General features: G+C 36.1%; 1 protein-coding gene, 1 long non-coding RNA gene and 1 pseudogene across 2 annotated transcripts; 1 reads left to right on the top strand and 2 right to left on the bottom strand.

Moving 5' to 3' along the window:
* Positions 1-629: 629 nt before the first annotated feature.
* Positions 630-2,215, top strand: LOC125601971 (annotated as a pseudogene).
* A 1,611-nt stretch (positions 2,216-3,826) lies between these two features.
* LOC125601970 lies at positions 3,827-4,908 on the bottom strand. Its single transcript, XR_007334523.1, has 3 exons — positions 4,522-4,908; positions 4,267-4,420; positions 3,827-4,128 (listed from the first exon to the last, which is right to left on the bottom strand). It is a non-coding gene; the product is annotated as an uncharacterized LOC125601970 (long non-coding RNA).
* Positions 4,909-9,798: 4,890 nt separating this feature from the next.
* LOC125601959 lies at positions 9,799-10,685 on the bottom strand. Its single transcript, XM_048773876.1, has 3 exons — positions 10,447-10,685; positions 10,240-10,330; positions 9,799-10,062 (listed from the first exon to the last, which is right to left on the bottom strand). The coding sequence occupies exons 1-3, from the start codon at positions 10,683-10,685 to the stop codon at positions 9,799-9,801; spliced, it is 594 nt and encodes a 197-aa protein (XP_048629833.1).
* Positions 10,686-14,094: the final 3,409 nt, after the last annotated feature.

Below are 14,094 nucleotides of genomic sequence, written 5' to 3'. Positions count from 1 at the left end.
GCAAATGTACATATCATTTTTGGTGGATCTCTCTTCCACTAACAAGCAAAGATTACAAATTATCGTCACTTCTCACTTTTTTGAGATTTCAAAGGAGGCTAAAAAGAAAACTACAACATCAAAAATATTCTAAATACACAAAGACTAACATTATTTATTTTTCTCTTGTCTGTGGTAGCTTCTCACTTTCTTACTCTCTCTATTTCTTTCTTTCTTTTTTCTCGTCTTTATTCTTCTTGTAACTCTTTTATTTTTTACTTTTCCTTGTTCACTCTCTATATCTTGTGGATTTTTTTTTTGAGGAATTTTAGCACGATTGCCAAGAAACGAGTACAATGCAAGTTAACTTACTTGCATCATTAGTTCAAAAACTACATTAGAGAAAACTTGGTCCACATGCTCGATTGATCCCAAACATCGATCTATCGATCCATACTTCACAAATTACCCGATAGCCGATCCAAGGCACTTGGTGATGTCCCAATCCCAATGTCCCACAGGGGATCCCGCACAACTTGGATCGATCATTCCTTTGACCAGATCCCATATTTCAACAACATTTAACTTAACTATCTACACAAAAATTAATATCACGTCCACTTAGATTTTTCTACTATTGTATAGTTTTATCGATCATGGAAAAAGCAGATATGAATAGTAGTTGTATGTTACGTTATCGGCACAAAGTTCAATCCAATAACTGCTGTGGATGAGTCTTTCCAGACTCATTAAACTTAAATGGGCTTTTAGTAGTTAGAACTTAGAAGTGAGATTTTAATCAAACCAAAAAGAAAGTCAAAATAATCCATTATTTGGTCAAAAGACTCAAAGCCAAACACCTTAATCCCAAAGCATATTCGTCACTCCTTACTTCATCAAAGTCAATTACTTGTAAACTTTTCCAAAACGAATTCTCTAGACCCCTTTCCAAATTCAACATCCACTCTTTATTAAACCCATCAGAGCACTAATCAAATTTTGTGTTAGTAATCATCAAATCCTTAAACCCCTCTTTAAACACGAAACTAAAAATTGAGACATAAATCCATAACATATGGGAACACTTGTGGGACATGTTGCGCCAGGTTTTGCCTTCTTTGTACTTGGTCTTTGGCACTTATACAACAACATAAAACTATTTTCTCTACACCCAAACACCTTTAATTCATCACCATGGTTCCCAACTTCCAAGTTCAGGCACCTAGAGCTCTACTTAATCATGCTCTCTTCATCAGCCTCCATAGCCATGGAGCTCTTTATTGGGCCCAAGAAACATCAACCCTTTGACTCTGATGGCACCATACCCTCAAACCACCTCCACAACTTTGAACATTCCTCTATATCTATGTCCTTCTTAGTCTACGCTGTTTTTGCACTAGTCCTTGATCAAGCAAGGCCTAAAGCCGTCTCTAAGGAACTGACCATACTCGCGGCAGCCTCTACCTTTGCTCAACAACTCTTCTTATTCCATCATCACTCTGCTGACCACATGGGCATCGAGGGACAATACCATAAGCTCCTCCAGCTTGTCATCTTTGTTTCTCTCCTTACCACTTTAATGGGTATTGCCTTGCCTAAAAGTTTCTTGGTAAGTTTTGTGAGATCATCAAGCATAGCTTTCCAAGGAGTGTGGTTTATAGTGATGGGCTACATGCTTTGGACACCTAGCTTGATCTCCAAGGGGTGTTTTCTTCATGAAGAAAAAGGGCATCAAGTGGTTAGATGTTCAAGCGACTTAGCTCTACACAGGGCTAAGTCGCTGGTCAACATCGAGTTTAGCTGGTTTTTTTGTTGGAAACACAATATTTGTTATGTCTCTATATTTGATTCTTGATGGAGTTTACGGTGAAAATATCGAATACTCAAGTCTAACCACTAAAGATCAAGTTGAAGAAGATGGTGAAAAACAAGAAGACATGGAGTCGTTGAAGATGAGTAATCCAGGTTTTGTCCAGATGGGTAAAATTTTTGGAGATCGAGACGTGGAAAGGTGATAAAATCTAAGTTTATTTGTATTCCAACGTGTACAAAATATATAATCGATTGGAACGATAAAATGTGATTGTATAATTTAAACTCTATTTATGTTAAGAACGTGTGTCAACTTGTTTATACGTTAATATAGTAACATATTAATTAATAGTACATTACTATAATTTCTTGTTCGATCAATGGTGTTTCAAAAGAAAATAAATAACATATTAATAACTAGTAGTTTTCCCGCGCTACGCATAGGGTGTTTGCCATTTAAGTTATCAAACAATGATCATATGTCATTAGATATGTTCAAGCGATATGATTGTTTAATTTGAACATCTATGATTGTAGTTTTTTAACTGTATCTACTGTTGTAGTTGCTTACTATGTCAACGTCTATCAATTTATTTAGTTGTCATCGGTCTTCCTGTTAAACATGTATGTCCCCACATACTGTTCTTTCCGAAGCAGTACTTAAAGGTCACATTCTTGTGTGCTAGTTAAAGGAATGCTCATGCGCAGTTTCCAAAAGCGTTCTGCTGGTGGTTGTGGGTACGTTTTGTACAACAGCAGAGGTCCTCGTACTAAGCAAGGCTTCAGTAGTTAACTATTTGGTGCGCGTACTATGTATATAGCTAATAGGTATTGTTTGATTGAATGTGTCAGCAAGAAGGAAAAATTGAATGGGCTAGAGATGAACCTCATTTGTTTAGATATTGATGAATATCTCTTTTGAGACAATAAAAATAAGGACAATGAGAGGTATCATGATCTTTATACACAAATATTAGTGAAAAAGTTTAAATACAATGATTAGAATGGTGTTGAGAATGACAGAAAATGTTCACTGAAGTAACGATAAAGTTAGAGTTTCAAGAGTACTTTCGGTTCGTACCATTTGGAGGTATATTGTTAGTGAGTTTGTCTATTTTCGAGCCAAATTTGTTGAGCTCCGTAATTTATTTTCTTTTTAATTTATGTTTTCTTGTAACAAAAGAATATGTTTTAGTATGAAAGTTTTTTTAAAAATTAAAATCTTGGTGATTAAAGAGAAGAAAAAAATTCGCTACATTCATTTTTTTTTTCATTTGTTTGGGTTTGATATAAATTAAAAATAAATTTTAATATTTTTATTATATTATATAATTTAATCAAATTAATTATATGTTTATAGGTTTGATATAAAGAAGAAGAAGTTAAAAATTTGAGGACAATATATAAATTCTTTTAAAATGATGATGAGGTGTCAAAGTTATAGAATACTTAATAATGAAATCTTCCAAAAACGATGTACACTTCTCCATTGAATTCTCTCTCAAGTCCACATAAAGAGCATGAATGTATTATGGCAGAGGAGCCTAGTTTTCACCTTCCTGTTTCTTCCCATCAAACTTGGACACAAGCTTCATGTTAACCCTAAACATTTTATCAATCTTCTTCTACTGGTAGCTTCTCACGCAAGTCACCACACTTGATCAAAATATTGCAGGATGGCATAGGGAGGTTAGCAAATAACTCAAACCTATCTTCTTGAAACTCCACAGGGCTGTAAATGTTTTTCCTAGCATCAAAAGCAGGGACACCACCAGAGTAGCTACTCTGCCTAGTCTCCACGAGTTTTGTTTGATTATCCGAGTAATTTCCTTTGAAGGGTTTGAGAGATTCCAACGTTGTAATGCTATATCTTCTGTGAAGGATCAAACTTAACAAGAAAATGGTTGGCGAGAAAATGTATAACATAGCCTTGTTGACCACCAGAGTCAGGTCTTTTAGCAACCACTAATGCTGCTTCCGCTTATGTTGCTGTGGACCCATTCACTTTGTTGTTTCGATTGTTGGCTTTATGTTCTGAAAGTTGTGTATGCGTCTGTTGTCGCTGATCCTTTCTCTCCCCATCTGTTTTTGATTGAGACACAAGAGATGCAACTAAATCAGTACCAGTAGAGAGTATTTAAGGAGACATAGAGTTTCTTTCTAGGCAAAAAGTTTCCGACATTAACACATTAAAGAAGATTAAAGAAAGGTGATACTATTGTATTCTAAAGGAGGAGGACCATAAAGATATTTATGCAGCTGTGTGGGAAATCACACCAAGCAACAAAGGGGGAAAGAGATAGCCTTGAAAACCTCATCCTCATCCACACCATGAAGCTACATTCACATACGAAAGGTATATGGTCATGCATTTGCACCTAATGAGTAAATGTATATGAGTAAATAGTCTTCATCTTTATGGTTTTGATTTTGAGACAGCAAATGCGTGCGATTGATGTAATGTTGGCACCATACCTTGCTATGCGAGTGAAGGAGAGTTTGTCGTGCTGGCTCATATCTTGAAGAACTGATACAGCAAGATATTTCGTCTACTATCTCTGATTATGTCGCTAACTCGGTCAAGCCTCTCCACAGATATTGCCAATCTCTATCTTTGATCAGCAGAAACCTGGAAAAAAAAAACTAACTTAAGTTTACTCTCATCTACTTCACTTTCGTGAATTTAGTAACTAAGAAATTTCAGAAGAAGTTGAGTAATATGTTTGTAACCTGATGATACCGACAGCGTTGGAATCATTGACTGCTTCTTTGAGGGAAGTCTAGCAACATCAAGCCCTCTTCTTCACGCAGGTGAAGAAAAGAATTTGTTCAACAATGAAATTAAGAGAATATACTCATCACTATAATGATATGTTAGTTTCTGTTTATTGTAAGACTTAGAACTGGTTTTGACCCGTAAAGCGCCTCTCGTTCTGATTCAAGCTGTCCTTGGAGCTTCTTCTGATCTTTTAATATGCAGAGACCAATAGCATCACATAGAGTTAGATTAAGAAGATTATATTGCCAAAAAAACACAGTCTAAAACTTTACCAACTTGCTTCACAACTTGAGACCATAACACAGATTTCAAAGAAAGCTTACAATCTGAAACAAAAAAAACACAACACTCACTGGTCCAAGAAGAGAGCGGCTCAAAAGAGCAAAGGAGAGGGTTAAACAACTGTAAGCAATTCCACACTCCTGATTAAAAATCAAGGACTCGGTAAGAACATATGCTTATACATGACTGCATCAAGCCATCAAAATCACTAAACAGCAATAAACTTATGCAAGTAAATAAACTGAACTGAAACTTACTGTAAACTAAGGAAGAAGATGTTGTGAATGTTCCGAGTTGTATTGATCACATACAACATACATATATATTAGTAACACTCGAGATCTCAACATATAAGATCTATACTTGTCACAACTACTTCGTATTTCGTACTTATCTCTTATCTATTAACTTATACTCCAAGATACCGTATCTCCTAACCGGTACACTCTAACCCGACATAACCATCACTAACACTCCCCCTCAAGTTGGTGCGTGGAGATTACAAACACCTAACTTGGCCAACAGATAGTGAAACGCAGGAGCTCCCAACGCTTCTGCTAGCTGTTCTGTTGTATGAACATGTCTAGTCACGATCGACTTATCTTGAACTGCGTCTCTGACACTATGACAGTCAGCTTCGATGTGTTTGGTGCACTCATGAAACACAGGGTTGGCTGCAATATACAACGCTGATTTGCTGTCGCAGAATATTTCCATTGGCGCAGAGTGTTGCACTCCGAAGTCTCGCAAGAGTCGCTTAAGCCATTTGAGCTCTCGCAACACCACCGCCACTGACCTGTACTCTGCTTCAGCTGAAGAGTGAGAGACCGTGTTCTGCTTCTTCGTCTTCCAGGAGATAGGTGAGTCACCTAGCAAGACAACAAACGAAGACAGAGATCGTCGCGACTTAGGACACGCCGCCCAGTCTGCATCGCAAAACACACGCAGACGCAGATCACTTATCGACTTCAACATAATGCCTTGGTCAGGGCACCCTTTCAGATATCTTATCATTCGTACAACAGCATCCCAATGCGCCTCTCGCGGGTGTTGCATAACCTGAGATAGCACATGCACCGCGTAGCTCAACTCTGGTCTCGTTATAACCAGATAGACCTATTTTCCCACAAACCTTCGATAACGAGCTGGATCCTTACAGAACGGTCCTTTATCCGACAAGAGTTTGTGATTTTGCTCCATTGGAGTCACAACTGGCTTGCACTCAAGCAGGCCTGCATCCGCTACTATGTCAAGTACCTACTTCCTCTGCGTCAAGAACATCCCTTGTGGTCCTCTCGCAATCTCAATACCCAAGAAGTACTTGGCTTTCTCCAAGTCTTTCATCTTGAAGCAGTCACTCAGATACGCTTTGAACTTTGTCACCATCTTCACATCGTTCCCCGCTATGATCAGATCGTCTACATACACAAGTACTCGAAGTGATCTATCTCCTTTGATGTATGTGAAGAGATAATAGTCAGAATACGACTGCTTGAACCAAAATTTCTTCAATGCATCTGTCAACTTTGAAAACCAACATCTCGGCGCTTGTTTCAGTCCATACAGAGACTTTCTCAAGCGACACACCTGACCAGACTCACCTGACTCGAATCCAGGAGGCATCTGCATATAGACTTCCTCCTCTAACTCTCCATGGAGGAATGCATTATGCACATCCATCTGACGGACCTCCCAGTTCCTTGCCGCAGCATCCTCCAACAATGTTCGAACCGTCATTAACTTCGCGACTGGAGAAAAAGTCTTGTTGTAATCTACTCCCTCTACTTGTCTGTTACCGCAAACTACAAGTCTAGCCTTGGGCTTTTCTACCGTACCATCAGCGTTAAACTAGTACTTATATATCCACATGCAAGACAGCGCTTTCTTTCCTCGCGGCAAGTCTGTCACATCCCAAGTCCTCTGTTCTTCCAGGGCTACTATCTCAGTTGATATCATGTCTCTGAAGCGTGGATATTGCATCGCCTCTTTGAAGTTTCTTGGTTCCTTCTCTGAGGATATGGCTGCAAGGAACACTTGATGTTTCTCAGAGAACACTGCATCAGAGACATACGCAAAAATGGGGTATGATGACGTACCTTGGACCGTTGCTGAGGACCTTGTTGGCGTTGCAGGCGAAGCAGGAGTGGTGTTATGTTTATCGAGACATTGGGAGTTGTATGCTACATAGTCTCTGAGTCTTGTGGAAGGTTGTGAGACTCGATGTCCTCTCCCTAGTTGTTCCACCTGAACACTCTCTGTTACTGGATTCTGCACCTCTTTTTCTGCATCAACGACAACATCAGAAGGCTTGGCTGATGCTTCAGTAGTCTTGGCCTCAGTTGAATCCTCCACTGTTGGAGTTACAGCAACTTCTACTTCGACACTTCCCCTTGACTCCAACAACGGTGACTCGCAACACATGATATTCGTCTCTTGAGCCACCGGCAGAGTGGTGGCATCAACAGAGCAACTGCAATATCATCATAAGGAAATGATGTCTCAGTGAAAACGACATCACGTGAGACAAATAACTCGCCACTGTCCAAATCATACAACTTCCAGCCATGTTTTCCAAACGGATATCCCACGAAGACACACTTTCTGCTTCTCTCCTTAAATTTATCTTTGTCACGAGATGCCTTGTGTGCGAAACACAAACACCCGAAGACCTTGATGTCTTCATACCGTGGAGGTTTGCCATGCATACACTCATACGGAGTCTTTCCATGCAGCAGGCTCGACGGCGTCCTGTTGATCACATGCGCTGCTGCAAGAACACACTCGCCCCAGAACTTGATGGGGAGATTTGCTTGAAACATCAAAAATCTCGACACGTTAAGTATGTGTTGATGTTTGTGTTCAACCCTACCATTCTGTTGTGGAGTGGACACGCGAGACATCTGATGAATGATTCCATTGGCTGAGAAGTACTTTGAAAGACACATAAACTCTGTTCCATTATCACTTCAAACCGTTTGAACTGAGCGTCCAAATTGTCTTTGCGCCAAGGCACAAAAGTTGGGTAAAACCATTTTGACCTCCGACTTCCAAGGAGCAAATGTATCCAGACCGCTCTGGAGAAGTCGTCGACGATTGTAAGGAAATAGACGGCCCCACATGAAGATGGTTCGCGGTAAGGACCCCAAAGATCAACATGTATCAATTCAAATGCAACATAAGCTTTATTAATACTCTCAGAAAATACTCCTCGAGTTTGTTTGGACTTAAAACAAATGTCACAACCACCAAATTTCTCCCTATTGTCTAAAACACCTGAAACAAAAGGTAAAGAACTTAAAAACCAAAGGCAGGATGCCCTAATCTCTGATGCCACAATGTCTTCTCCTCATCGGCCTTATCTCTTTACTAATTTTAAATCTTAAATATTTTCTAAATCTCGGGTCAAAATAAAATAATGAAATAAGAATAAACTCAAAAGTCAATATTAATATTTAGCAATAACCAAAATAAAAAAAAACGACACAAAAATGAGAAAAAATATTGAAGATAGATTTGGCACGTGAATGTAAACTTCTCATAACCATAATTAACTTTCAAATTGCTAAATCATGATATAAAACCGAACTGGCATAGTTTCATTGTAACCAAATAGTATGCTTAAGATTTTTCGGCATAAACGTTAGGTTCTTATGCAATAAGTGATTTTTTGACCTAAAATATTTTATAAAATAGGATGAGCTCATTAGTAAATAAATTATGTAATTAACAAAAAATTTTTAGAAAATGTTAAGGGCCAGAAATATTAATTTGATCAAGAATATAAATTTTATTTTTTCATACGATATTTCTTAAATAATTTTCATATAAATTCACGCGCATCCTATCCTAGTAAATAACTAATCAGTCGAGTAGAAACCTCAGAAAATAGATTCTCCGGAAAAGTCTCTGACAGATGTTTTCTTTAAAAATGAGTTTCATATTCTGAACGAAACGGTCATGTCGATCTAGGGAGTTTTCGGAAGCATTGGGAGTGTTATGGACTCGGACTTGGACGAGCAGATGCAGAAGATGAGGCTTCTTCTTTCTATGTAAGCTCATCGAGTCAATTATATACTTTGATAGGATGTTGGGAGTCTATGTAAGCAGGGGCGAAGCCAGTGCTTAGACAACGGTGGCATGTGCACCCATAATTTTATAAATATTAGACATTTTATGTGTAAAGATACAAAAGAAATCAGTTAGATGAGTTGGTTTAGTAGTGTTGTGCACCCCTTAATAGCTCAAGTTCGCTTCCCCTTTAGGACATTATTAATCTTTGCACCCACTAAATATTTACTCTGGATTCGCCCTTGTATGTAAGCTCATCGAGTATATCTTCAATTATTTTGTAAAAAAATATATTTATAAGAGAATCCACCAAAGATCGAAATGTTCACAAGGAACGATCGAGAATTATTCTCAAACAAACATAAGGTTTAATGTAAAACAAGTCTGTCTAATAGGCTTTATTTATATGATTATGTTTCGTAGATCAAAAATAAATTTCTAAAAATAATGCATAGAAAATAGAAGTCAAAGACTTGCTTGACTTAATAATGAGTTTGACTGAAATAAAGACTAATGTTTTAGAAAACCCCTTGTAAACTTGGGACTTTCTTTGACTTAATTGTGACTTACTTGGTAGAGATTAAACACAAAAATCTCTTGTTTATTTTCTGAGTGAAATTGTAGACCAAATTATACCCAGGAGAAAATTTTGGCCCAAGTCCAAACCATAATAGTTAAATCTCCTTCTATTCACCCGGAGTAACTACTACAAGATGTAGTAAACCCAATACCCACAGCTCTTTACATATACATCTTGTTTCTGAGACATATAATGTCCAAGAGATATTTTTTATTTATCTCTTTAAAGCATCGAAATATCGAGTCAGTGTTTAATCCTTGATAGTTTTAACTCATTATCCTCATTGTGGTAGTGGTGGTTATGGGCCCACCGCGCCTCTCTGTTCAGACTCATCATTTATCTTTTCATCCGCATCCTCATCACTAGATTGTGACGTATATCCTTTCTTCCTTTTGATACCATTATTTCCACTTGATTCCTCTTTCTCACCCCTAGCAAACCTAGACTTACTTCCATTAGCTTCATCGATCCAAGCTTTCTTTTTGAGATCATGTTCTATTTCTCCTCGAACACCAAAATGATTATTGGGAATAAGATTGTACATCTCCTCCTTTTTCAGATCCTAAGAATACATCATTTCCACTGCAGCTCTGCTCCATAGTTCATCATCATCAGCTTCATTTTCAATAGCCTCAATGTTCCTCTCATATTCTTCCTTAATTGGATCCTCTACTTCAGCTTCCTCTTCTCCAATTGGATCTTAATGCACTTCCTCTATTATGATTCCTTAGTTTGGAACTTTTTCCTCTTCATTATGATCATCACCTCCATTTGGACATGGACCACCATTGTTGATAAAACAAGCCCAATATAAGTGAGCATCCCACAAACTTCACAAAAGCCTCTCAATTTCATAGTGAAAGTTTAGCAACGTGTTGACTCCAAGTGTGAACTGGAAGTGCCTCTAGAATCTCAATGGATGTGTTACATTCAACTCCAACCTTACTCGGAAAAATTCCATCTTCCTCCCGCTTCTTCATTGTACTCCATTTGGATATACTCTCCCATAGCTCTCACAATGTGATGTATGACTTCATGATTCATAAACTGGAGAGGGATGCCCCTGACTTGTATCAAGAACATGATGAAGTTAAGCAGCTCCAATTCCATTAAAGGAGTCCATTTCAGAAGGACTAACATCCTATCATCAAATGCCCATGGGCCCCTTCGCATCACAGTATCCATCGCTTTCTCCAAAAGATACACAAACTGAAAACGTCTCTTTTCTGTAATTTTGCGCGAACATACCTTTAAAACCCCAGTTCCTTGGCATAGATGCAACAATTGCACGAACGTTTTGTCTTCTTGGCATGACTGGACTCCCCACAATGATAAACCAATTCTCATATGCCGCTTGTTTGACCACCTCCTTAGGTAGATCAATCGGCGTGTCTGAAACTCTAAATTGATATCTTGTAATGCCATGTTGAGCAGGAATTTGTAGAAATTTCGAAAAAAATGATGTAGCTTTGCAAGAAAGTTTGAGAGAAAATATAGGAAACCAAACATGGATTTGGTCTTTTATAGAATCTTTGTCTCTCAAATCGCCTCGTAACCGCTCCATCACAAAGGAAAATGGTTTCTCCATGGAGATATTGGACATCATGGGTGCAATCCACTTTGAAACTCTCTTGATGATTTTAAAACGACCTTCGACCAAGAAATATTTTGTTTATAATTGACTAAAGCAAATATCAAATAAAAATGTTAAGTTAAACTGGTCCACACTGTCTAATCTATTAATTTAGTCCCTGTTCGTTTGTACATCTGGAAGATGCATCAAGATGGTCCATCTAGATGTCTTATCCAGATGCTCCATCTGGGTGTTGTTCGTTTCTTCATTTCGTCCATGTATCCAGATGAATCATCTGAATGCAACTATGTTCGTTTGCTTTTCATTTTTTAATTTCCATATGCATCCAGGTGGACTTGTTAATAAAATGACTAAAATATTTTTTTTTTACGTTTCGGCGGAAAAATAGCATTTTTATGGTTTTGACCGAAAATATTTTTGCGGTTTTTGAGGAAATATGTGTTTTTCGCGAAAAAATGCATTCTTATGGTTTTGCGGAAAAATACGTTTTATGGGTTTGGCGGAAAAATACGTTTTTACGGTTTGGACGGAAAAATGTGTTTTGAAGTTTTGGCGGGAAAAGTCTTTTTGACGGGAAAAGTTTTTTTCACGATTTTGGTGGGATTTTTCGTGATTTGGCGGGAAAAGCATTTTTACGGTTTTGGCGGGAAAATACATTTTCCCGGTTTTGGCGGGAAAATATATTTTTTTCGGTTTTGGCAAAAAAATATATTTTCTGGTTTTGGCAAAAAAATTTCATTTTCCGGTTTTGGCGGAAAAATTCTGTTTTCCGGTTTTGGCGGAAAAATGCGTTTTTCCGATTTTGGCGGGATAATACGTTTTTCCGATTTTAGCGGGAAAATACGTTTTTCCGGTTTTGGCGGGAAAATACGTTTTTCCGGTTTTGGCGGTAAAATTTTATTTTCCGGTTTTGGCGGTAAAATTGTATTTTTCAGTTTTGGCGGTAAAATTGTATTTTCAGTTTTTGCGGGAAATGTGTTTTCTGGTTTTTGCGGGAAAATTCCGATTTCTGGTTTTGGCGGGAAAATTCCACTTTCTTGTTTTGGCGGGAAAATTCTGTTTTCCGGTTTTTGCGGGAAAATTGTGTTTTTCGGTTTTGGCGGAAAAATGCGCTTTTCCGGTTTTTGGCAGGAAAATTTCATTTTCTTGTTTTGGCGGGAAAATTCAATTTTCCTGTTTTGGCGGGAAAATTCTGTTTTCCGGTTTTGGCGGAAAAATTATGTTTTTCGGTTTTGGCGAAAAAATGTGTTTTTTTTTGTTTTGGCGAGAAAATGTGTTGTTTCTGATTTTGACGGGAAAATGCTTTTTGAGGTTTTGGCCAAAAAATGCTTTTTGGAGTTTTGGCGGGAATATACGTTTTTTGGGTTTTGGTCAAAAAGTGTAGTTTTACTGGTTTAGCCGAAAAATGTGTTTTTATAAAAATGTGTGTTTAATGTTTTTTTTTGCGGAAAAACGCATCTTGTGGTTTTGGCGGGAAAGTGTGTTTTTCCGTTTTTACGAGAAAATGCATTTTTTGGTTATAGCGGGAAAATGTATGTGCAAAAAAATAGAATTTACGGTTTGAAAATAATATTTTGATTTTAAAATGTCGTTTTTGTCATTTATCATTTTGGACTGAACTAGATGCATCTGCATCGAGATGCACCATCAAGACTCATCTTCATTTGGGTGAGAATTTGAAATGAGTTTTTAAAAATTCAGCAGGGTGATCCATCTGGATGTAGCATTATAATGCACAAAACGAACATCAATTTGCATCTTCACCCAGATGGATCACCTGGGTGAGCAAACGAACAGGGCCTTAGTGTCTTATATTTTATCTAATTTTAACAAGTCATAGTAGGACTACTTATAAATTAGGTAAATATGACATATCTGATTATACATTAATAATAAAACAACTATAAATTTGAATTTTATTTTTTAATGAACAAAATCTATTGAAAAAGAATCTAACAAAATACTACTAACACATTAATTAATTTCTTAATTAGTAATATACTTTTATTATAAATCAATGTTAATTAAAATTTTATTATAAAACAAGAAAATAAAAATCTATATTTTTTTTTATAAATTTATAATTATATTATGTATTATATTAAAAAACTAAATGATATGCGCATTAAACATGACAAAATTATATTTAATAGGTAAAATAACTTTTTTAAAGATAGTTTTATTTAAATAAATTATCACTCATCATTAAAACTGGTTAAAATTTGTAAAATATATAATAGTATTATACAAAAATAAATATACTAGCATAGGTTAAACTTTTATATCTACAACTATATATTATCTCTTTTTTTTTAAACTCTCAACAATATGTTGTTTAAAAATATTTATATAATAAATATATTAATATATAACTATTTAAAAATATATTTTAATAAATAATTTTTATTTGAATTATAACAAAATATGTTAAGATATATATAAAAACTCTTACCAAAAGTTCAAATATTGTTTTTATAAAATAATGTATTAATGTAGTAACAAAGAAAAAGTTCAAAATTCATGTAATCTTCTAGACTCAAAAATATTTTTTGTAATTTTCCAACAAAATATAAAATTTTGGAATGTACACGAAAAAACAAACTATGTTAAAAATTAAAGTAATTGAACATTTTGAAATATTCATTTAATGACAAAAAAAAACGTAATATCATAATATCCAAAAATATAATATATCAATAAAATTTGAGAAATTCTCTAGGATAGCCTATTTTAGTTTATTTTCACAAAAATAGCTTTCAATGAAGAAAATGACCAAATTACGTTTTATTAAAGGGTAAAACTACATTTTTACCCTAGGGTTAACTAATCTAGACTTAAAGTTTAGAGTTAAGGAGTGGAGTTTTGGGAATAGGATTTCAAATTTTAAAAAAAAATCAAAATAAAAAGGGGCTATTTGATCTTTTTTTTTCTTGAGGATTATTTTGACAAAATTTTTAAAAATGTTATTTGAGAGAATTGCCCATAAGATTTACTAAAATA

The sequence above is a fragment of the Brassica napus genome, unplaced genomic scaffold (assembly GCF_020379485.1).
Source record: "Brassica napus cultivar Da-Ae unplaced genomic scaffold, Da-Ae ScsIHWf_270;HRSCAF=446, whole genome shotgun sequence".
NCBI classification, from domain to species: Eukaryota; Viridiplantae; Streptophyta; class Magnoliopsida; order Brassicales; family Brassicaceae; genus Brassica; species Brassica napus.
This window is presented reverse-complemented; position numbering and strand designations above follow the sequence as displayed.